This window comes from Convolutriloba macropyga, chromosome 5 (assembly GCF_964194025.1).
Source record: "Convolutriloba macropyga chromosome 5, txConMacr16.3, whole genome shotgun sequence".
Taxonomy (NCBI): domain Eukaryota; kingdom Metazoa; phylum Xenacoelomorpha; order Acoela; family Convolutidae; genus Convolutriloba; species Convolutriloba macropyga.
The window spans coordinates 3,660,867-3,686,438 of record NC_134472.1 but is presented as its reverse complement, the minus strand read 5'-3'; the positions used below and the strand labels follow the sequence as shown (position 1 = coordinate 3,686,438).

General features: G+C 37.7%; 3 protein-coding genes across 4 annotated transcripts in view; 1 reads left to right on the top strand and 2 right to left on the bottom strand.

Annotated features, from left to right (window-relative positions):
• The window catches only part of LOC142339055 (T-complex protein 1 subunit eta-like), a 235,886-nt gene that overhangs the window by 119,818 nt on the left and 90,496 nt on the right, over window positions 1-25,572 (bottom strand). The window lies entirely within an intron of this gene.
• The window catches only part of LOC142339689 (uncharacterized), a 42,664-nt gene that overhangs the window by 9,007 nt on the left and 8,085 nt on the right, over window positions 1-25,572 (bottom strand). The window lies entirely within an intron of this gene.
• On the top strand, window positions 26-16,539 carry LOC142339051 (uncharacterized). The gene is made up of 7 exons (XM_075388708.1): window positions 26-414; window positions 701-916; window positions 7,426-8,086; window positions 8,267-8,446; window positions 9,088-9,212; window positions 9,535-9,715; window positions 13,760-16,539. The coding sequence occupies exons 1-7, from the start codon at window positions 285-287 to the stop codon at window positions 15,822-15,824; spliced, it is 3,558 nt and encodes a 1,185-aa protein (XP_075244823.1). The 5' UTR covers window positions 26-284; the 3' UTR covers window positions 15,825-16,539.

Below are 25,572 nucleotides of genomic sequence, written 5' to 3'. Positions count from 1 at the left end.
CTAAAACTACTGTCAAAATGGTCACGTGTTCAAACCATTACAAATGTTTATGGCATGTTTATTACAAATTGCAAACTTGTGCTTTTGTAGTGTCTCTTTTCAGATTCATTGAAATATAGGCTAGTCAAAGTGTGTCATTCTATGGTCGACTTTGCCATTCCTCTCTTCACCAGAATTTAATTTCCCGCTCTGTTTTTTCAGAAGATTTGCAACTGAAGCAACCAATTTTGAATAAGCAGCTGTTGCACTTAATGGTTTGAAGCTATTATGAAAGATTGAGAACAATGGGAGACAGAACGCCCGCGGCTAGTGGGTTGCAGAGACCCTCTTCGAGGATTGGGAAACCCATGCAGTCCAAATTGGCGACTGGAGTGGCTTCATCGGTGCTAAACAACAATCAGACCACACTTCCAAGTCAGCCTTACACTCTACTTTCTATTCCAGCTTATTTTCTAAGTTCTTTTTTTGAATTTTTCGAAGTGAAAAACTCTAATTTCGAATGAGGAAATAAAAATATGAATTTGAAACTGTTCGTAAGAATCGTATTTGTTCGGAAGAATCGTGGCTTGAAATCGACGAGAAGCAATTATTGTTGCTCATTTAGATTCGTGAAAATTGAAAAAGCTGTTTGATTTATAACCTGGTACATACTTTGTTTCTGCTTTTTATTTCTATATATGGAGCCTGCGTTTTTTAATAGCTGGGCCAGCTCAAAACCGACTTGTGGAGCGGCGGACTTCGGGGTCGAGTGCTTCAAGTGGAGTGGCAACTCCTGTCAACAATGCGACCCCACTGAAGAAAGCAACAGATGGTGCTAGTATCAGCAGCACTGCGTCATCTACTAGGACTGTTCCATCCGCTGCAACTGGTGGCGGAGGTGATCTATGTGTGGGAGACATTGTGTCAATTCCTGGAGGTTGGTAGCGAAAAATCTTTCAGATCAATTTCTGATCAAAATTTTCAGCATGCTGTTTTCAGCATGATTCCGATCATTTAAACATTGTAACTACTCAGTGATTTGTAGCATCATTTTATTGCTCTTTATTGCTGCATCAATAATTTATTTTGCTGTTTTTTTTTGCTGCTTTGGCTATTTCTCGAGAATTACGATTAAATTGGTTTGAGCCGTGTTCATGGATGCTTCCATATTGGCCAATTTTTTAAGGAAAATTGCAGAAATCTTTATCTGAGCTCAAACTCAAAACATCTAGAAACCTTGTTTATTTAGAGAATTTATTTAAACAGTTCTTACAAAGGAACAACTGTCCAAGAAACGACAAATAGTTGCTCATTTGGAATGAGGCACCTCTATGCTTTAGGTTTTAATGTTCCTGAAATATTTAGAGACCAGAAAACTTTGTTAAACTTGCATGTCATTTTGATAAATTATGTACTCGACCATTAAAGTTTCCAAGTATAAAAATATAGCGGCTGGCATATTTCCATTTTGCTTATCACACTTTAAAAAAAATTTGTTTTAAAAAGACAATAGGTCGCAAATATTATTGCTAGATTAAAACGTAATCCTTGAACTTTTAGACTTGCTTGAACTTTTAATTGAACCTGATTTTGTTAATTTTCCCATTTCTAATTTTTCAAATTTAGTGATTAAGCAGAAGTGGGCAGCGGTTGAATTTTGGATGACAATGTTCGTTTGCCTAAAAGTTCGGCTGATGTATGTTTGAGCCTGAGCGTAATTTTGAACCTGAGAACCTTTATGTATAACGTTTTAGTTTTCTTCATTACAGGGTTTTTCTTGAAATTCGGAATTTTGACATCAGCTTTTTAAATCCAAGTTCTAAATCCATTTTCATAAAGAAATTTTGGGTTAAATGGAAGTAACGGCCCAATAGCATTGAAGCTGCATGGTGTTTTTGGAAGGCATTAATTGAGACAATTTAAATATCTAACAGAACCTTATCGGGCTTACAATCTGGGGCAAAGGTTTCTAAGGCATCAAGTAATCGGCTGTACGTTTTTTTTCCGTTTCGTTTGGAAGGAGGGTATACAAACAAGCAGGAGCATTACCGAGAATATATACATGAAGGGTGTAAATTTGTTAGAAGTTTTTGGGCGATAATTTAAAGGCTCCATCGGCAAACCAAAACTTAGAACCTTCGAGAACCGATATCATAGACGGATCACCAAAAAATACAATACGCTCGTGGTCATCGTTTCCGCTGTCATACCGCAAAAACTCTTTAAACGTATCGGGTATATCAAAATGCCGGTCTGATGGTTCATGAATTGACACTGATTGCATATTTTTTCTTAAACGCTGCGATCTTTGTATTAAGTATGGTTTTGACGGCAAAACATACTGTTTCGAGAGAACGTCAGTCACTGGTAAAATTGCGGAAGCTACGGCTGCCGTGGACGTCAAATTTTCCCAGGGTTTTGCTCTCTTTAATAACTTTTCGTATGGCCGGCTTTCCAATCGAAGCATTATGATTGTACTCACCGTTTACACGAACCAGTTGATCATCTTGTGTAAATGCGGAAACGGCACTTGTGGCTTTGATACTTCGAGCAATTCTAGGCCGTGGTAAACTTATTTATTCTTTTAACATAAAACTGATGGCCTCCGACAACCAATATTTCTTTGTTTTTGGAAGAAAGAGTAAACTCAAAGTCGGCAGTTATCATGTTGATTTCAAAATGCAATGAAACAAGAAATGTTCTAGTGTTCCATTCACTTTTCAATTGCCTTTAATTGCCCCATTAGGGACTAGATGAGATAACTAATTCACTAATTTTCATAGTTTTGCTTTAAGCTTTTGAGTCGTTAACTTTGTCCCTGACAATAATGGGCTTTTTGTGCCCCCCAAGCTTAGTATGCGAATATTATTAGCACCCTCCAGACCCACGTGCTGTAGTTGAAAGTTGTGAAAAGTGTGAAAAGATTGAGGTGGGAAAATTAGATTCACACTATCAGTTCACCCCGATTTTAATCTCTATTAATTAGACTAAAAAGAATTGATTGAGGTCTAATTCTTCTCAATTATAGGCAGCTTAAAAGCTGGGTAAATGATATAGGGGTTAAAAGATCGGGGTTAAAATATAAGGGGTTAAAAGAATAGGGGTGAAAAAACACGACACCGATAATATAGGCCCTGTAATGAAAAGGAAATCATTTTCTGCGAAAGATAGCTGATTGTCTACGATTGCGATAATAAGGTCAACTCCTGTAAAGTCAAGTAATGAATTCAAGAGAGAATAGATGATGGACTAATAATACTTTGTGCTAAACAGAAAAGATTGTTCAGATAAAAGAAAAATGACGTTTTGATATTGGTAAGTGTAATGTCAAATTGTCAGTGGAATATATTTAAACATCCGATCATTTGTTTGTTTATTTTTGGTTATTTTTAATTTTCCCTTTCTTACACACCTTAAAATTGTGTTTTAATAATATCTTTGAATTAAATATCCCCGGATTAGCTAACTTGAAGACTATCATAATATATCACAATCGTTGTTATAAAGTGTTCCCTTATCTTTCAAGTTTATCAGAACGAAACATTCTCTGCTTAATTTTTAAACTTTGAAAGATGCGGCGTTTTCGAAGTAAACTTAAATTTATTGGCAGATTTGACATATTTGGCAGATTTTATTTAGTCAAGTTATTGATTTTTATTTAATTTTAACCTGGATTGTCGGAATTTTGTTAAAGCAGCACAGAATCTGGCTATGAGAATATGTACGAAATGTTTTTTTCCTCGGAGAGCCATGTAAATTCCCCAAAAATGTATTTCGAAAACAAAGAGCTGTTAGTGTATCTGATGTCAAAAAGTTCAAACTTAAAAACTTTTCTCAACAAGATTAGGAATGTTTTGCCGCTTGTCTGGTAACTGTTTTTGAGACTACAATAACAACAAGGCGGCTCGTTAATGGGCGTTCGCACATGATGTTCCGACCCGAGCTCATCTACATTTTTGACTAAATTGTCAACCAAATGAAGAGATAATCAAAAATAGATTCCTGAGTTTAAAGAAATCGTTCCACAACTTATCTACTAATTGAAATACATAATGCCATGCCTCATTACAGCGCCAACGTGATCTGACATTCAAGAGACTAAGAGACAAAAAAACAAAATTAGCACAAACAAAAATTTCACGGCAAAAACGGAATATCTAAATTTAAAAGCACCTAGTAACAACGTCAAAGTGCAGTCAGGTAAAACCTTAACTACACAAGTTTACTTTTTTCTAACAATACTGCAGATGGAAAATTTTCTTAATGAGACTGGGCAACAAGTCGACAAAGAGAATGAAAAGTGAGGCGAAACCTAAAAAATTAATCAACATTATTTACACCAAAAAATTTCAAAAACCTTGAAAATCATTAGCTTTTAACTAAATAATCTTTAATAAATTACTAAAAACTCATTGCAAACCCGAAAGGACTTGTTTTTGGTTAGACTAAGCGATGCAGGCGAACAAAAGAGAAACTCAAAAAATTCCAAACGATTTGCGAAAACACAAACTATTGCTACCAATAAAGTCATTAGCTATCATCTGAATATTGTATTTTTAATTTAATTGTTCGATTCTACTGATTCAGCTGAAGGATTTAAACTGAGAGATTAATTAATTTTACTTGCGCCACATTTGAAAACCATTGGGATCTGTTATTACGCGATTGTTCTGAAAGAAGAGAAAAAGAAACACAAAAATTGGCCACTCAATAAACGTTCAGAAAAACGCATTGTCCAAAAAACGCATATAACAAAACAAACATTGTGACCAATAATATCAATAGATAAGTTATCTCTTGAAATACGCGAAATTGGATAGGACCTCTCATTGATGAAAATAAGTTACAATTTGACGAAAAGAACAACAAAAACTGAAAAGTTTGACAAAAAACTTCAATATGATTATCATAAACATTAGGACTATTCGCTATAAACTGACTGCTTCGGGTAAAATCATTCATTCAATGATCAATTAGAAGCCTATGAGAACTGTCAGCAATTTAGGGCCACCTGAAGAACAAAAACAGCAAATTCAAGAACAAATTGAGCGAGAGAAGTGTCGAAGGCATTAAAAACATGAACTTTTCACTAAAAATTCTTCTATTTTCAATCAATTTTTAAGAGCAATGAGATTTCTCTTATTAATCAATATAATTTCAAAAAATCAACAAACATAAACAAATACATTAGAACAACGAAATTTTCGAGAAAACACTTATTATCAACGCAGTTAATTTCATTAGCCTTCAACGCAAGCCAGAAAATATGCCCGTAATTATGCCTCGACGGGATAATAAGTTTGTTTGACAACCATATTTAATCAATAAGACCTAACAACAAGTTATTGACTTTGAAAACGACAACAGAGACAGGCAAAAACAAAAAATTCAGTAGAAAAAGGGGAGAAGAATATGTCGAAGCAATTCAAATCATAAGCTCTTTGAAAACTTTATCTTTGATCCGCTGAACTTTATCCCTAATGAGGACCATCAGCAGTAGGATGATGTGATAAGATTTCAAAAGGATCCAAAAATAAAATAAAGTACGCAGAAATTTAAAAAAATTATGAAGTCTAGTAGCATTGAAGTTTTAAAACTAATAGATAGAAGATAAAACCGCTAACCAGATTAATTTTGTCTGCAGTAGAACGGAAAAAGAGTCCGTTAGTACTGACATTGACCAACAGTTGAAGAAAAAAGGTTTAGGATTGGTTAATATTCAAAAAAAATTCGAAGAATTATTTTTAACTCCTAACAGCCATTAAACTGAAAATTTTTCAACGGAGCTCATTATCTACGCTCATATATAACCCGATAGGAGGAAAAGGATGTTTGTTACGCATAGATATTTAATATGACATCATAATAAGTCTTATGACTGTGAGAACAATATCAAAAACAGGCAAAAACCGAAATTCGGTAAAAAAAAAAGTGCAAGAAAGTATCGAAGCCAATTAAACCATTAGTTTTTCTCTCAAAATTTTATCTGTGATCCACTGAACGTCCTCTTGAAGCCAATGGGATTAAAATAGTATTTGGATAAAGTGTATAATGTTTGGATAATGTGGTAAGAGTTCAAAAGTAACCAATAATAAAAAAATATCCAAAAAAATTTTCAAAAAATTGAAATCTTGTGTCATTGAAGTCATATAACCCATAGTTGGAAGACAAAACCGCTAACCAGATTAAATTTGGTTTTAGTAGGAAGGAAGAGGGTGCTGTCACTCCTGGACTGACTTACAGTTCACGATAATAAATTTTATTCATTAAGGTTCAAAAAAAATCGAAAACTTATTTTTTAAGTCTTAACAGCCATTAGCTGTCCCCTCAAAGCACTAGATATGTTCACTTAATGCTCCGTATGGAAAATATTGCACTGTTAGTCAATGAATCTATGACATAGGACTCCAAAAAAATAGTAAAACCTCAAGAAGAATTTCAAGATTTCATTTAAAATTACGAAAACTCAGAATTGAAGCAAAAAAAAACATGAGCAATTCCTTGAAAACGATGTTTTTTGTTCATTGGGCTTAATTTGACTGTAAAGGAGGTTTGTCATTAATAGAATCTTGATACAAAAAGTGACTTGTCTCTAGGTGACTTAAAACAAGCAAAAAAAAGAGAAAAGTTTTATAAAAAAAAGAGCTCTCAAATAGAATTCGAATTTTTTTATGGTGAACTTCCCAATGAGACCAGAACTAGCCTTTTTTATGGCCTTTAGTGTATTAGGAACAAAAAATTGGTCCATTTTTTGGCGTGAAATTTAATTTTGAAATACTATTTTTATAGAAACTATCTTAATTTGGAGAAAAATTACACTAAAAGTGAACAAATATCGCGTGTTCACACAAAACTTCAATCCTCGATAACTCCTCGAAAAAAACGAAAATCAAAAAAAAACTTTTTAATTTTGATTTCTACGCTGGACCAGCTTTTTAATGAAACCACTCACATTTCTCTGCGACGAATATATCGATCGGCCAAAATTGACTGAACAAAAAAAAACCCAGTTGAGTATATAGTTCCTCCCCCCCCCCCCCCCCACAAGTGGGGTCAACATTAAAATCAACGGTTCATGCCACAATCAGTGCTTCAACGTGCAGTGATGCTGTAGACTTTAATTTTTATTACTCTACGGCGTCAAAGGCAAATATAAATGCGTACTTGCTTTTTGGTATTCATATTTTGGAATTAAATTAAAATGCTGTATTATAATATTCTCGAAAAGAGCTAATAATCAAAAAGTTAATAGTTTTTGAAGCAACGGGAGTATGATACTTCCTGAAGTACAAACCTTCCCAGGAGTAAAAAGTTTATGGTTATAAATAATTGCAAAGATTAGCTGGAATCTTAAAGATTTAAAGTTATGAAGTGGAATTTAAGTCTTCCGGATTTGGAGGAACAGAATTAAGTCTTAAATTCTTAAATAGTTTTTTTCTTATTCAGGAAAATTGGGGAAGCTTCTCTTCTTGGGTGAAACGCACTTTGCCAAGGGAGAATGGGCCGGGGTGCACTTAGATGAAGCAGCGGGAAAAAACGACGGCTCCTTAGAAGGAAAAATCTACTTCACATGCCCTGACAAACATGGAATCTTCATTAAACCGGCAAAACTTACGAAAGTGAGCAGCAAACCAGCAGAGCAGAAGGTTCCAGAAACTCCGGTTTCTTTGAAAATGTCATCAACCGTAAAATCAGCTGTTGCCAATAAGATACCAGGGCAAACTTCAGAAACAAGGAAAATTTCATCGACTGCAGACACTCCTGCTGCAAAGAAGTTGAGTACATCTAATACCCCATCAGCTGATGTCACAAATGCGAGAACCGCAAGTAGCAATAGTGCTGCTGTTTCAACGCCTTTGAGGTCAATGACCCCTGCGGGAGTTCAATCGAACAATTTTGGAGCAGTGCAGCTGAGAGTAAAACCAGGCATTCAAGAGGAAACTCTGAACCCCGAAGACCTTTCGCCAGGAGAGAAAGTGTGGGTGAATGGGGTGAAACAAGGCACTGTGGCGTTTGTGGGCGAGACCCAGTTTGCCCCAGGTGTGTGGGTTGGAGTTGTTTTGGGTGACAAGTCAGGAAAAAATGATGGATCAGTGAATGGAACGAGGTAACATTTTGCGCACTTACATCTTATATGTGAACTTATGTGTTTGCCATTTCCTAATAAGTAATTAATTATGTACAAGGAACCTTTGCGTCGAAACTTTTTGCCAATTACAAATAATACTTAAAAGATTATCTGAATTAAAGATGGTGTTCCGCAAGAAAACTTTGGTGGATATTTTAGATACTTCAGTTGTGAGCAGGGGCATGGATTGTTCTCCCCTATTGCCAAGATAAGCAAAGAACCCCGCAGACCTCCAAGTGCTTTCCCTCAGGCCTCAACTCAGCAGCAACAGAATACGAATTTGAGAGTGTCTGCCACACCTACACCACAACGACCTGCATCTGCTGCAGTAGACCCAAGGTGATCTTCACCGTTTTTAATTGCTCTTGAACGAAGTTTGAAGCAATTATTGTAAACGTGTTGGTGCTAAATTTTTGTTTGACCATTTTTGCGCTTATTGTATGACTTTTTGAGTTACTTTTTCACGGTTCTGTTCATTTTTGAGTGATCTCAATTGCTGTCACTGTGAAGTAATGTTTGTTGCTGAAATAAAAGCAATTGTAGCGAAGGGCCTGAAAGCCGAGTGGTGAATGAATGCTTCTGTCGAGGACTCCAGAAGTCGCGGGTTTGAATCCCACCCTGGGCGAAAGTTTTTGCACCCATAAATGGGCTACAGCCCTTGAATTAAAGTTTTCGTTCGAGAGTAATTTGTCCGACGTTAGTCGGTTTATGTTCCTTGTCTTTTCACCATCAATGTAACAGCAAGCGTGTTCAGCTTTCTCCTGGAATTTTTTAAATAAATAGTGGCTGTCTCGAAAGATCCTGGAAAAGCGAATGAAAGAACTATTGGCTTAACTAGGAAAATCATGTGGATTTATTGCGACTCTGCATGTTTGGTTGCGAATTATGTCTATGGTAAAATTGAAAACGGATGAACAAATGATTGATTAATAATTAAAACGTAAGTTAAGGGGGTGAAGTTGGTAGCGTCGAATGTTTAGACTGCGACCGCAGCAAGAACAGCTGGCAAAAAGGCGAGGCTCAGCTACTGGTCAGCTACAGAGAGACAAACTGGGGGGCAGTGCAAGCAGTGTAAACTCTATCGGATCAACGGCTAGTGCCAGAGGTATTGTATTGTTATAAGGCTATTAGATAGGTTGTTTGGATTCATAGCCGGTTAAAAATTTATCAACATAAATGGGACAGTTCATTTCGACAATTACTCGATCTAATTTCAGTACGAGTGAATTAATGGTCGTTTGCCTTATTCCCATTTATACCCGTTTTAACAATCTCAATGGCAGAGTTATAGAGCCAATTAAGTTACTTAACCTTTGGGATTTTTGGGAACTGTGAAAAGTTTGTTTGTCAACATAATCCAAAATGCTCAAGTGAATGTATCCACTGGGAGTAAATAAGCGTGGTAGTATAGAATGTTTGTGTTGCAGGCATGATGCCTCCTATAGCCTCGAGTAACAACAGTGTTCAGCAACTGCAGATAGCGTTGAGAGAGGCAGAGGTGAGAGAGAACCAACTACGGGTGCTAGTTGACCAATCAGACAAGAACAAGCTGGAGCTGGACAAGATGTTGGAGGAAGAAAGAAGGAAAGTGGATGATCTACATTTCAGGTTAGTTACCACTATTTTACGATGGAGCATAGTAACCTGTAATTAATTACCAACTATTTATTGTTGACTGTATGCGAAATATCGAGATGCAGGAAATCATGAGGAAATTTGGACTTAATCGTAAAATTTGAACCGTACGCGTACAAAATTTCTTTCATCTCATATTTTTTAGTTATCTGAAAGACTAGTTTTTTAAAGCTGTGCATGAATTCTGGTTTTTTCCAAATGACTTTACTTGGGCGACAAAGTACCTTTCTCTTAAATTAATCGATTTTAAAGTCCAATTTTTGGACCATTTTTTTTTTGCAGAGATACAATAAAGAGAACGTGCTGTGTGTTGGCTGGATGCTTAAGATGTTCGTTTTTTCCAACTTCATTTTTTGGGTTTGTACTATATGCCCGCGTCTTTTTTAAGACGTCCGTGGCAGGTCGATATCTTTTCTGTAGAGAAACGAAAATGGTGTCATTGAAAAGCTCTCCAAAAATTGAATCGATTGGCGAAGAACTTTTTAATTGCGGCAAGATAGCTGGGGCTATTTTTGACCCTGGTTTTTAATTGCTCTCGAACGAAGTTTAGGACGATTTGTAAACCTGTGTTCTCTATGCAAAATTTTTGCTTGACCATTCCAAACATTCTTTCGATTTCTTCTCTAGTGAATTTTTTACGCTTGACTTGTTTTTTCTTAAATTACTCTCATTCAGAAACTAAGTTTGTTGCTAAAAGAAAAGCGATTGTAAGATGCCCTATGACAAGGCCCTGATAGCTGAATGGTCAACTATTTGGGCAGAGATGGGGGTTCAAATCCCTCTTGTTCGGAAAATTTTTGGAGCCCGTAAAAAGTTATCTGGGCTACTGCCCCCTCTGAAAATTCAATTGCCCCGACTGTCGTTCGAGAGATAATTATATTAGTCCTGCTGTCTTCTTTATGCGATTTTCCGCTTGACCTGATTTTTCGTCGGACCCATTTGACTTTTCGTCCTCAAAAACGGGATAATCAGGTAACGCCTGGAGGCCTTTAAGTTCTCTAAGAGCCTGATGCCTAACCAGTCTTCAAATGCGATTCACCAAAACTGTTTTGAGATGACAATCCATTGTGATGACTACCCCCCGCCCATGTTTTGTGATGACTACCCCCCCCTGCCCCATCGCTTGCCACCCTCCAATCCACTCACGCGCCTCCCCAATCCGCTCCCAATGCTAGCATCTCTAAGCGCAAGCTGGGTACTACCAAAAACAACCGCTCGCCGGTAGTTTGAGAGATATTCACCCGACGTTAGTCGGATATGCTTTTATTTTGTCAAATTTTTTCTTACGACCATATGATGTCTCGATCATTTCCAATCTGCTTTTTTATTCAAGTAATTTTGACTGAATTGCGCGCATGACGTCATTTGTCACTTTTGGTAGAGCGAGTTTTTGTTATTTCGCGTGATAGAGTTTTTGATCACACGTGGTTATACTGCTCCCTCAAAAATGACTTCCTCGATCTCACATTGCCTTTTCTTCACTTTCAAGAAGGTGAGGTCAACTACGTGTGTCCCTCTAATTAAATGCTATTTGATTGGCTTTTTTCTGGCAGCCTGAATTGTTCTTGATCTGTACTCCGTCGAATAAAAATTTTCGCTTTACCTCATTTTGCTGTTTTTTTTACTTCTGTGGGCTAGTTTCATTGTTCGTTTATTCTGCTCAAAGTGCTTTTAAACAGCAGTTGCTCTACAAAGCAATCTAAAGTGAACAGAATTAGTAACCAAAAACAAAATTAAAAATAGAAACGGGATAAACCCATAAAGCCCAATTTTAGATGGCCGCTACTGGTTGAGTCTTAGTTACCATATTTTATGCTCATTGGTGTTTTTACTAGACCCTTTGTTAATTGCGCTCAAACGAAGTTTGTGGCATTTGTATTAGTCCTGTCGGTCTTTTTTATGCGATTTTTCGCTTGACCAATTTTTCGTGTAACGCATTTGACTTTTCGTCCTCAAAAACGAGATAAACATGTAGCGCCCAGTGTGCATTAAGTGCTCTCAAAGCCTTTCAGCTCACTAGTCTCCAAGTATGCGATTCACAGAAACTGTTTTGGAGACTTATACTTATGGTACGAAGGGCGGTTCTTAGAGATTGACCTCCCCCGCCCCTGTTGCCACCCCATCGGCCTCCCGGTGCCCCCCCCCCCGCTGTGCTCACTCACGCCCCCTCATACTAGACAGAAATTCATATTTTAATGCTCGAAGATCGTTGCTGAGTCAGCGACAAAAATAATTCGCACAACGATGCGTTTAGAGAAAAGATACGGGTACAAATTTTTCCAGTTAAAATCAAACTGGTAATTTTTTTGAAAAGCCTAGCAATTTTATTTTTTTTTGTTTAAACAAGTAAATTGAAAATATAACCCAGGGGTTAAATATTACAAGGTTAAAATTATATAAACAAAATTAGTACAATGTTAAAAATCAAAATTAGTGGTTCCGTTTTTTAAAGGTAAAAATAACTTTTGAAGCCACCAACGTTCCTTTCCAACGGTACAAGTTTGAATTGTCGGAGCAGATGCTGTTTTAACATGCGTTTAAACTTTGAGCGTGATCTGATAGTCCGGACTTCACGCGGAAGTTTATTCCATTTTTGGATGCTTCTTTTTTGTAATGATCGACTGCTCGACCTTAAGAGAATTAGCTGTTCAGTTCTGTTGTTTTTTCTTACTAAGACATTACCACTTGGAAAAAAAACTCTTAGTGCCGTCTGATTTCAATAATGAAATATCATTCTTAAGTTTTGAAATACTCATCTGGCTTATTAAAAGTCCTGCAGGCAAAATGTCAGATTTGACTAAGAGATCTGTAGATCTCTTAAACTTTTTTCTCATATAGCAAACTTTAATTCCCCAATTGATTTGTCGATTAATTCGCTGCATTGCAGAGAAATTCATGTAATTATAATTAATTGTAATTATTTTACTTGGTTTTCCGGAAGGTTTTGTATCGTATGTTATGAATGATGTGGACATATGCACAGCACAATGCAGAGCATCCTTGTTGCAAATGGATAAAATTAACATGCGTTTTTATCAGAGCGCTTTTTATTTGAAACAATGATGAATAATTAATAATTTAACTTTGATAAAAATTAAGATTGGAATGGAAAACTGGGGAAATTGCCAAGCCGGTGGATACTTCTGCTGAAAGCTCTGCAAGATATATACATGGATAGTGATGTCCTTTTTCTGGCGTTTTGGCTATATTTTCATCTTCATTGAATTTGATTTGGCTACTTAATTGCGACTTGCATTGACTTTGATATCAGCGCTTTGGTAAATAATTCCAAAGAGAGTCAAATTGATGACTGATGCCAAATGTTGGCATGACCTGAAGATCATGATTTGAAGTTGCTGGTGACCGATTCGGATAGAATTATGTGAACTAATTCATTAACGTGCTCTTTTTGACTGTGTTTAAATTTCACTTCCGGGCGGGCATTATCTTGGTACAAAGCTAATTAGCGCAAGTTTTGTGGCCTGAGTTTGCGAATTAAACAAGAGCTTCTTTTTGTCTCGGCTGAGATAATATACGATTCATATTCTAACCTACTGACATTGCTGTGTCCTTTTAAGCAAATGGCTAGCAGACACTTGCTGTGTGAAGTTCACTGACTGAAAACTCTCTGTATCTATTCAAGTGTTGGAATTTAGCAAACTGCCGGTTACTAATGTGTAGTCACTCACTCTCTCTGAGCTGTTCTAAAGCAAGTGTGTATATTTGTGTTTGAGAAATAATGAGCCCTTGTCTGATAAGATGGCTCAGGAAAGATATTATTCAATCGATATTATGATTCGCATTCAATCTTTTGTATCTTATTTTCTCAGAAACGTTACAAGTAGTTCTTATTTTTTTTTTTTACAAATTTACATATTTTGTTAAGTTTACAAAGTTTCAGCTGTTGCTTCTTTTTTATTATTTTAAATTGCTTTAAACGCTTGCATATAGGTAATACCGACAACAGAATTCTAATATTGATATCCATAAATATTTGAGCTATATTTTGAATTACAGAATGGAGGAAGAAGCTATCCTAAAAGGGGATTTGATGAACGAGAGAAACATGCTGAAGCACCAGTTGGAAGCTCTTGAGGGAAACCTGACGGAAACTCAAGATAGCCTGGAAGAGATGAGGAAAAAATATCTGGACCTAGAATTCCAAATGACCGAGCAAAGCATGGAGGATTGTGATTCAGGCGTGAGTGTTAATTCCCACAATGCAGCAGCTATTACTCTAGCGAATGGCCAAATAACAGAACTAGAAGAGACAATAAGACAGAAAGACCTTCAACTTAATAGCATAAAATCAGATTTAGAAACACAGAAAACAGAGAATCTCAAAACATCACATCAAATTGAAGAACTCAACAGCACTGTGGGTAGTTTGACAGAGGACAATGAAAGGTATCTTTTTGAATTGGAAGAAATGAAAATGAACCTTCATTCAAAACAGACGGAATGCAATGAACTGGAGTTCAAATTCAACGAAATCAAGATTAGCAACAGCACCTTAGAGGAGCAGCTAAAAGTTCAAAGCAATGCAAGCCAATTATTAAAGCAAGAAAAGCAAAACTTGGAATCCACAATTGAAGGCTTAACAAATAGCAGTGGTGATAGCGATTCTCACATCTCAATTCTGACAAAAGAAGTCAAAAGTCACCAAGCTACAATTGAACAGATGACGTTGCAACTTGAAAGTTCGAACGAAGAAAAACTACAGCAGAAGACGTTAATTGGGACTTTGAAAAATCAACACGATGAAAAAGTGAGAGATTTGAGCCAAGAACACTCTAATAACTTAGCAGAGAAAGATAGCAGAATTTCAAGTTTAGAAGGAAAAGTTTCAGAATTAACCTCAAACATGCAAAGTTATCGACAACAATTGGAGAGCTATCTCGCTTCTTGCGAAGAGCGCAAACAAGCCTTGGGGGAAGAAAAAATGGCTAAAGAAGCGATACAGACCGAAAATAATATTCTTAATAGCGAAATTTTAAAGCTTCGTGATGAAGTTGAAAATGTTACGGACCAGCTTAGTCTTGCCAAAGCCGAAGTTGAAATGTTGAGCCAGCAGAATAAAAATTACCTCGAGCAAACTGAACAATTGAGAAAAGAAAACTCAAATTTTACTAATAGCAATCAACAATCGTTACTGTTGCAAAGAGAAATTGAAGAATTAAAAATAGAACTTGAAAACAGTAGGCGTGTTTTAAGCGAAAGAGACTCTCAAATAGCTAAACTTGACAGTTCGATGAAAGAAAGTTCGTCTTATGAAACAGAATTGTGCTCGGTAAGAGAGCAATATGAAACCGTTTTGGGCAAATTTATGACAATGCAAAGCGAAGCTGAACAGAAAGATTCAATATTATCCCATAAAGAGATCGAAGTTGGAAGATTGCAAGACGAAAACGACGATTACAAATCAAGAATTCAATCCATAATCGATGATTACACCAGCCTAGAAGCTGATCTGCTTCAGGAACGTGAACAGAATAAGGTGATTGATACTTTAACTGAACAAATTTCGCGCCTAAAACGGAATCTGAACGAGTTGAATGAAAAAGTGGCAACGAAAGAACAAACAGTTTTACAATACAAAGAAGCCAACTCAAAGTACAAAGCAGAGCTGGACGTGGCCTTGAAGAAAGCCGAGAGTGCCAGGAGCTACACCACAAGCGGGGACGTCAATATGCAGATAAAAACCGAACGTGATTCCCTTCAAAAACAAGTGGATTTTCTAAACTCAGTCATAGTGGAACTGAATAATAAAAACGAGTTATTGACGCAGCGCTATGAAGCTTTAGCCTTTGTGGAATCCGGGGCGAAAGCTCTGGATACGTTGGAAGATTTTGACGATGATTCGCCAGTTAAAGGGGTGAACCATAACATCAGATTGTTTTGCGATATTTGTGACGAGTTTGATCTACACAACACGGAAGATTGTCCAGTGCAGGCTAGCAGACCCGAAAGCCCTCCTGCTTCGAGGAATCGAGGTAACATTACCGAAGAGCGGCCTTACTGCGATGTTTGCGACTGTTTCGACCACTGGACTGAAGACTGCGACGATGATCAGATGTTCTAGAATAATCTAATGGTTAAATTCACAATAATTTCAAGGATTCGCAAACAGGATTTGGTAAATTTTCAACAATGTTTGGAATTTTTTTCCTGTTATCATGTTTCGTAATGTTGCTGATACAATGTAAGTTTATGAAGTTAATTACTTTCGGAAGCTCATTGTAATGAAGTTAGATTGGTAAAGAGATAATTTTTAACTGTAAACACAAAGAGCCTTAAGTTTTGTCTATTGAAGATATCCCTTTGTCCATTTTATTGACATCTGTTCTGGTAAGTTTTCATGGTTTAAGTTAAAATCTGTTATAACATCTTATCAACATAGCGGTTTGATTGTTTAGTAGTTAACTACGCATCTATTGCATATACTCAAAATTGTCTTCCAAAAGTTCGAAAGTCAACTTGCAATCATTGATGAATTTAAATTTACACTGCAACGCATACTCACATTAGCTCTAACTTATTTATTATCCTGAGATTAGTTGTCCGCAGTTTTCATTATTTTATCGGCGCTGTTGAGATATTCTAACTCATTATCATTAAACTATTGTCAACTTTATTTTCTCATCATGAAATAATTTGTTCAACTTGTTCCTTCAATTCCATCACGCGTGCAGATGAAACGAAAGCCACTATAGTCTATTTTGAACATACATAGCTTTATTTCTAGTCATAGAAATTTGATTGAATTGTGCCTGTGTAACAGAAATTTTCCCCTGCAATTTGTTTTCTCTAGCAATAGGTCTTGGCTCAATAACGCCTCGTCATTGACATAGTCATTGTCAAGTCATCAAGAACGCTCACATGATTCTATGCTTAGCAAAGAATGTTCCCGCATTTGCATTTCGTAGCTTGCAATGCATCATATCACCACATTTAAAAAAACAATAATGCAGAATCGTTTGCATAAGCCTCAAGTTCTGTGTGGGTGCGTCCCAACCAGCAACTTTTTTCTAACCTTAAGTTTGGGGAAAAACGGGGAGAGAGAGAGAAAATTTAGTTTTCATGTGAACCGAAATTGCATCTGTAGCCCTCATATTTGAAGGAATTGCTTCATTAAGCCTAATTTTTACAATAATGGTTGATAATGATAGGTGTAATACCGTTATAAACCGGTAAAGTTTTGATTTTTTTCCGCAGCGACTGTGTTTCATCAGATCATCCAGTCTTCAATTTTGCGTAGACTTAAAAATTTTTGAAATTGCAATTTTTCGCGTGTCCAATTTTCCGCTGACCCATTGGACTTTTGTCCATACAAACGAGATAAACAGGTAGCTCTCGGACGGCAATAAGTAGCCGAAAAGCTCTCTTAGAGCCGTACACCATACAAGTAGCTGAATATGCGATTGGTCGAACAGCACTCTTAGAGCCGTACGCCTTATTAGTACCTGAACCTGCGATTAGTCGAAACTGTTTTTAAAGGTAAATTTCATGGTATGGTGTGGAGAGCAATCTTAAGACCACCCCCACACTCAACTCGACCCCTCCCCCCTTACGGTAGCATCCTTAAGCTAAGCTTAGTTGGCTACTGCCAAAGCCAACCGATCGCCAGTCATTCGCCCGCGAGAAATATATCCGACGTTATTCGGTTATGTTTGTCTTTGATGGCTTTACAAAGGCAATTCCCTGTCCAACCGTATATTTTAATGCTTTAACTTGAAAACCGAAGACTAACTGAAAACAGTAAATATGAGTTTTTCAAAGCGCAGGCATAAAATCTGGACCAGCATTACAACAGAGTCATAGGTTGGTGTAATTGCCGCCGTCAGCCTCTCAACGGCCATTTATTTAGGCGCTCTTTTACTATCAATTGCTATCAAAGCCAAATCAATTGATGCTTTTGGTCACGCTGAAACAAAGGAGTGAAAAAGCATTTTTTGGCGTAAATTTTTTCAATCTAATTTGAAACTGAGCTGGTTAGTAGTTTTTGTTCACATGTGACAAGTTGACTTTGCTTTTTGTGGTTTTATCTGATCAGATTTTGTAAATATTTTTCTCAATCGATTCATAGCCTACTCTGTTTGTTGTTTAGCCAATGAAAATTTCATGAATTTGGTGGCACGAATGTACGGCTATATATATTTTTAAGTTTTTTTTTCCTTTCGGGCACGTTTTTCGTTTTATATAGGTCGTGTCGTGACTTTTAGTTTTTTTCTGACTTGTTCACTTTTAACTGACTGGATATTAAACTGCCCAAAACAGTGTTTACTCTCAAATTGCGCAATATAGTGTTTACTGTCAATTTAGATGGAGTAAAATCAAACAAGACGGGATCAACCGATCATGTAGTTATAGTGAATTAGGTTTTGAAATTTTTATTAGAATGATTGCTAGCTGACATTAGTATTAAGCTTAATAGCCTTTAGTTTAGGAGCTAAATTAAGTTTAATTTTGGAATCTAACAGCAACCTTAAATCAAATTAGAAAACCTTTGACACTTTGAAAATTTTCAGTCAATTTTGATCTCTTCTGTTTCAATCTCGATGTGAGTCCACGACGGCTATTTTTCTAAAAATACCGTCTATGATTAGTTGATGTAAAATGCTTAAAGCCAGACGAGGAAGTTTTCCAAAAAATAGTCCAGAAAGTGCTACATGCAGGTGGGGCAGAAAATGATTTAAACAATCCTATCGCAATCAAAGTAATAAACCCAAAAACTTCAAACCCAAAATCTTCATTAAATTGAAATGTGCGAAGCAAAACTTAACATGCTTGTAAAAATTTAAATCAGCAAGAGCAGTCCTCAATCACAGTCCGTGAAAGAAGAGCCACGAACTTGATTAATTGCTAATTTGCTAATTAGAAGAGGTTTTGAGGGGTAGTAGAACAATTGACCGTGCACAACTTAAGAACAAGGAAAAATGTAATCAGGAAAATAAATCCGTTCTTTTGATATCTAGCTTTAGCATGGTCATCAAAAAATTGTGGAAATTTAGTGAAGAAACATGTCTTATAACACGCATGCTATTGAAACGCGTAAGGACAAAGCTGTGGGACGTGAATTTATGTCCAAAATCGGCACCTTCATCGTTGAAAATAAGTGCCGTAGATTTTTATAACCAACTGTAATGAACGCTCTGTTTTTGACCGATTACATACAAAACTTCCTAAAACTTTAATTGGGCTAAAGTAACAATTGGGCCAAGTATTCAAAATAAAGCTCACAAAAAAGTCAAATCAAGGCAATAAAATGTGGGCTAATAGAGAACTCTTACGACTTGTCATTAATGTTGCAAATAGTGAGTAGCAGTACACTTTTTTTTGAAAAAATTGGGAAGTTAAAAACCATCTAAACGTTGAAATGTTAAAAAGACTAAACCATTAAGGTTTGAAAATGTTCTTATTTGAATTAATTAATGGCATGCACAACTTGAAAACAGTGCAACGATACGACAAAGCGAAATGAAGAGCAATGGTTTTTGGCAAATCTCAAATCTTGAAATCTATATGGTCTCTTCAGTATAAATTTCTATATATCGTAAAAATATACTTTTAAAGCCTGAATACTATGCATGGGTGCTGAGCATACAAGAACTGCGAATAGCGAATATCAGAACAGAACGAGAAATGGTTTGAAGTAAATTTTTTTTGAGGGGGGGCTAAAATTTTTTTTTGTTTCAAACAATTGCGTGAAAACGTAGGTATTACAGCTGATTATTTAACATTTAGTTGAATTGTTAAACATAACTTTGGCGAAGGACTCGGATAGTAAGAATAAAAAAGATTGGACAGAAAACAGAAAAATAATTGTGACACTATTAGCTGCTTTGGTGTACCCAAAACCAAGCTCCAAGGTTAGCTTCAAGTTGATTACAAAATTAATCAAAATATGTGAACTAATTTCAAACAGAATACTTAACACCAATATTTGTATTTTTTTTTAAAAAAAAGCAAAACCCAGTAGATGGCGCTGCTATGAGGAAATCATGTTTCTGTTCTAAAAATAAATTTTTGTACAAGAATTGATAACCATTAGCAATTTTTCCAGATCTGCAGCTGACTTGCTGCTCATTTAATTAACATTTTAAAAAGATTGGCAATGAGCAAACAGGAAAATAAAACAGGCGACAATGGTGATCAAAAAGAGGGCCATTGGCTATAAATGGCCGATAATTTTCTCAGCTTTTGTCAATTTATTTCGCCTGTATTTTTTGTGTTTTGTTTGTTTTCCTGATAAAATATGACAACAAAGCAGCATAATGATCATTTGAAGACATTATTTTGCTGCAGGAAAAAAAACAATTTTATTCTATTGCTTTAAAAAAAACAAAGAAAAAAATTGCAAAAGTTATACTCACACGCAAAAAGATTAGTGTTTTTTGACAGAAAATTGACCGTTTAAAGTTTTCTCCGTTATTTTGAAGAAAGTCAGCGAAAAATAGAGCTGCCTTTGATTATGTTATATTTGGTTATATTTTTTGTTAATTTTGGGTTATTGGTTTTCGCAAGCGGAATAAAAAGCGTTTTTAACTAAGTAGAAAAATTAATTTCTCAAAATGAGACAATAACAAGAATGATATTTTAAAGTAGATGTTAGAGATTTACAGGAGAGATCTGTTTATTGGATCAAGATAGTGATTTGTTTTTGGGGATGAAAAAAAGCTCAAAAACCAACTGTACATATACCCATTATCGGTGCGAGAAAGTCAAGATACAAAACTAATCTCAGCAGCATGATTTACAGTGGGGGTCGCAAGGGTTACCCAATATGGTTTGCTTCTGCAGATTTCCCAGAAATCAGTCGCAGGGGATAACATAGATGGTATGCATATTTACTTTTCTAAGAATTCGTTCACATTTCCGGTGGTATCATAATCATTCAATACATGCTGGGAAGATTTTATATCAAATAATCTCACTCTAATATTAATTACCTAGGTTCACCAATTTGAACCGAATTTTGATTCTAAGCGCCCTTTCTTGAAGATTCATTTATATAAATTCTCTAATCAAAATCAATTTGCTTTTGTCTTTCTAATCTGGTAAGTTAAACGTTCTTTCTAATTCTCACTAAGTTTAAGACTATAGTTTGATCGATATTCTATCACCCCCACTCAGACTTGAGCTGATTGCGTTGAGTCTGTTCCCCTCAAAACAGTTCTGAATGTTTCCATCTTCGATACGGTAAAGATTTCGTGAAGATGTCGGCTGCCGTTTTGTCAGAAGGAACGTAATGAATTGAAATAGTCCCATCTTCCGACTTGTCCCGAATGAAGTAAAATCACTAGCTTCTTTTGTGTAAGTAAGTTTTAAACCTTTTGAACCTTGAAGATATCGCAGAATTCTTTTTCCGCACATTCAGTGTTGATTGGTAGGTGCATTCATGTGTCTGGACAGAATGTTGACTGTGAACATAATGTCTAGCCTCTTCTGTTTGGCCATATACAGAAGTGATCCAACCAAGCTTCTGTAGATCCTCTGGTCCACTTCTTCGTCTCCGTGCTGTGCTGTCTGAACTTTCAAATTCAAATCAGCTGGAGTTCTTGAGGGTTTGCATTGATCCATTTGAAACCGCTCAAGCATTGTTTCTATGTAGCGTTCTTGGTCGACTGTGACTTTAACCTTTTCTTGTCTGGTTCTTAGACCCAGAAACCAGTGTAATCTCCCTATTTGTTCCATGTGAATTGTTGCATCGAGTGCTTTTTTGTCATCGGAGAAAACTGTCATGCTTTTTGATGCCTTTATGATGTCGTCAACCCATACCAAGATGAAGGTGTGACCCTCTGTCTCTGCTCTTGCGAACAAGCAATTGTCAGTCCTGCTTCTGGTGAACACCTGTCTCAGAACGAAGTTTGCCAGTTCCTTATACCAGTTGTTAGCTGCCTGTTTCAAACCATAAATTGATTCATAACTTCTCCCCATCTGATCCTTGTTTTACAAACTCCTGTGACTGTTCCAGATACACTTCTTCCTCTATTGGTGAGTGCAGGAAAGCCGTCTTGACATCAAACTGGTGCATCACATGGCCCTGCTTCGCTGATAGTTGAAGTAGAATCCTGAATGTCTCTGGCTTACAAGTAGGCGCAAAAGTCTCAAAGTAGTCCAGTCCTTCCACCCGTTTGAAGCCTTTCACCACATAGCGTGCTTTGTATTTGTGCACTTGACCACTAGGTCCCAATTTCTTTTTGTAGACCCATTTGCCCGGTATGACAACCCTGTCTGTGGGTGGTCTCACTAGGTTCCAAGTCTCGTTGTATTAGAATGCCTTGACCTCGTCCTTCATTTCCCGCTGGCACTGGTCCCAATCGTCACCTTGCATGGCTTCGTAGACTGTTTTGGGTTCCACATAATTACCCTCAGTCACAGCAAGATTGGTCCTGACTTCTCCAAAAAAATGCGGAACATTCCTTGCTCGTGTCCCTCGTCGGAGCTCTGCCCTGTCCGCTTGCTCCAGTGCCTCTTCAAAGAAGCCAACTGTCTCCCACTGTGAGAATTCTTCCGTTTCACTGTCTTCCAGTGACTCCGATTCTCTGAGACTCCCTCTTGTTACAGTAGATTCTTGATCCAGTGCTGCTTCCTCAACATCTGAGGCATCTCGTATCACTGTCTTTTCTTGAGTGTTCACGCTCTCTGTGTCATGCCACTCCTCTTTTATGTGCCCTGCTCCTCTTTGTTGCCATCATCTTGATGACCATCATCTGGGTGCCAAATCCCGAGTTGCTGTGACCCCTCATCTAATAGGTCGGGCGTCTCTGTGTTGTCAGGGATTGAGCCCACTTCGGACTCCTTGATGATCACATCTCGAACTGCCACAACCTTGCGTGTGTTGGGTACGTACACCAGGTATCCGTTGTCTCCTTTAGTGTAACCCACAAACTTTCCTTCCAGTGCCTTGGGTTCAAGTTTGCTGACATCTCTGTCCCGCTTCCTCATGAAGTCTGTGCAACCAAAAAGAGATAGTTTACTAATTGCTAGCTTAACTTTTATACCTCGCACCAGCTCTGCTGGGCATTTTTCTTCTCCTAGTCTCACAACCAAGTTCCTGATCTTTGTTGCGTGGAAAAATGCTGCTCCTCACATCATCTTGGGAAGACCCGAGTAAATGAGCAAGCATCTTGCCATCTCCAGCAGTGTCCTGTTGCACCTCTCAGCTAACCCATTCTGTTGTTGCGTCTCTGGTATGGTCTTCTTCTGTAGAATTCCTGCATCTAAACAGTACATGTTGAACTGCTCTGAGAGAAACTCCTTTGCATTGTCTTGTCTCAGATTCTTGGGCGTCCCCACACTGAGAACAGACTTCTTTAGGCTGGCCGGTGCTTCACTCTTTGCCTTAAGCAAGTCCTCAAACATAAACTTCGTGTACTGGTCTGCAAACACAATGCAGAACCGGAACCCTGACAGTGACTCTACTCTGAAAGGTCCCATCACGTCTGTGAACACCCTCTCCAGCTTCTCTTCTGCTTGGGTCTCTGGCACTCTTGGTACTGGAGTCTTCGTGATCTTGGCCAATGCGCACACATTGCATACATCATCGAGTCCCCACTCTGTCTCTGGTGCTTTCCTGACCACATTCGCTTGATTCAAATGACCCACTCGTCTGTGCCACTTCCTTGCACTGTCAAGTTTCACGCTGTTGGAACTCATCTTGAATTCTAGAACGCTGCAGGATAAGCAAAACAAATTATTTTCTTGTGTTAGTTTTGCCCGAGTTCCCTTCCGGAGTTTCATGAAGATATTTTTTTTCTCGAAAGTGAAGCTATGTCCCCACTCCGTGCATTTTGAGATTGATAAGAGGTTTGAAGAATGGTCCGGCACACACAAAACATTTTTGAGTTCGCATTGGAATTCCCCTTTATTTGAGGGTATGCTAATCCTCACACAGCCTCTGCCCACCACTCTGGAAGCCTCTCCGTCGGGATTTTTGACCACTGATTGATTGGGCTCAAGGTCCAGGATAGCATCGATGTTCGTCACTATGTGATCTGTACAACCACTGTCCACCAGCATGCCTGCTATCTTCCACTGGGTAAGAGCTGCCCAGTATTCCTCGTCTGGTGAAGCCAATGTTGGACCCATTGCCACTGACTCATGTTTGCCTCCATCTCTTTGTCTCTTGCGTGCCTGCTATCTTCCACTGGGTAAGAGCTGCCCAGTATTCCTCGTCTGGTGAAGCCAATGTTGGACCCATTGCCACTGATTCATGTTTGCCTCCATCTCTTTGTCTCTTGCATGCCTTGTCTAGGTGACTTCTCTCACCACACTTGCTGCATTGTGCTGTCTCCTTCCTCCTGCAGTCCTTGGCAAAGTGTCCGGGGATCCCACACACAAAGCAGTTTCCTTTCTTGGGTCCCTTCTTGAAGTCACGCTTCACTGCCAGTGGCACTGAACCACTTTGTCCCTTGTGCCTCTGTGCTCCTTTCTTGGGTCCCTTCTTGAAGTCACGCTTCACTGCCAGTGGCACTGAACCACTTTGTCCCTTGTGCCTCTGTGCTGTACTCTCATGGAAGTTCTGCAGCCTTTGCCTCAACTCTGTGAATTTTGTTGCCGGAGTAAAGCTTTCCTGTATAACAAAACTTTCATACCTCATTGGCAAACCATTGAGGACCAAGGCGTTGAAGAGGGTCTCTGAGACTGCTTCCCCCGCTTCTTGTAGCCTTGTGTGCAACTCTTGTCCTCTGATGAAGAAGCTATCCAAATCCTCAGTATCCTCGAGCTGCAGTCGAGCAAGTTGTGCCACCAAATTCATCACTGTCGGTGTCTCCAAACTCTGAAATCTCTCTTGCAAAAGCTTCCAAGCCTTTGCTCCATCTCCGATGCCGTCATCTCCCAGTGATGTCTCATCAGCATGAGAGTTTTTGCATCTAGAGTCAGTGCCAGATGGCACCACACATTGTTCTGTTTCTCCTTGATGTCTGCAACTTCCTTCTCATATGCCTCCTTCAGCACTTTGTGGTTCTTCTTTTCATCATTTCTCGCCCCATTGGCTAGCGGTGCAGGCTCATTGGGTTGCTCCTCTGTCAGAAGTAGTGATTTTTAGAGTCCCTTCGTCTGCATCATTGCCACAAATCTTGTGCTCCAGATTGCAAACTCATGTGCCTCTCCTGTGTGGGCCAGCAGCTTCACTGTCTGTTGATCAATTGTCGTTTGAGCAGGCAAAACAGTTGTGAAAAAAAAGCTAATAAGCAGAAAAACATTATGACTGTCAACAACAAATTAGTTTTGTTTTAGAAATCAGTTTTATGACTTAGAAGAACACTGGGCCCATAACTTGTTGGGTTATGAGTTTTCGCAAGCGGAATAAAAAGCGTTTTTAACTAAGTAGAAAAATTGTTTTCTTTAAATGAGAGAATAACAAGAAGGATATTTTAGAGTAGAATTTAAAGATTTGCAGGAGAGATCTGATTATTAGATCAAGATGGTGATTTGGTTTTGGGGCTGAAAAAAGGCTCAAAATTCAGCTGTATATGTATACCCATTATCAGTGTGAGAAAGTCAAGATACAAAACTAATCTTAGCACCATGATTTACAGTGGGGGTCGCAAGGGTTACCCAATATGGTTTGCTTCTGCGGATTTCCAGAAATCAGTCGCAGGGGATACCCTATATGGTATGCATTCACACTTTTCTAAGAATTCGTTCACCTTTCCGGTGGTATCATAATCATTCAATACATGCTGGGAAAATTTTACATCAAATAATCTCCCTCTAATATTAGTGAACTAGATTCACCAATTTGAACCGAATATTGGTTCTAAGCACCATTTCTTGACGATTCATTTATATAAATTCTCTAATCAAAATCAATTTGTTTTTGT

Coding starts and splice junctions, on each gene's coding strand:
- LOC142339051 (XM_075388708.1), top strand. CDS start 285: ATGGGAGACAGAACGCCCGCGGCTAGTGGGTTGCAGAGACCCTCTTCG. Junction 917..7,425: donor CATTGTGTCAATTCCTGGAG/GTTGGTAGCGAA, acceptor TTTCTTATTCAG/GAAAATTGGGGAAGCTTCTC. Junction 9,213..9,534: donor ATCAACGGCTAGTGCCAGAG/GTATTGTATTGT, acceptor TTTGTGTTGCAG/GCATGATGCCTCCTATAGCC.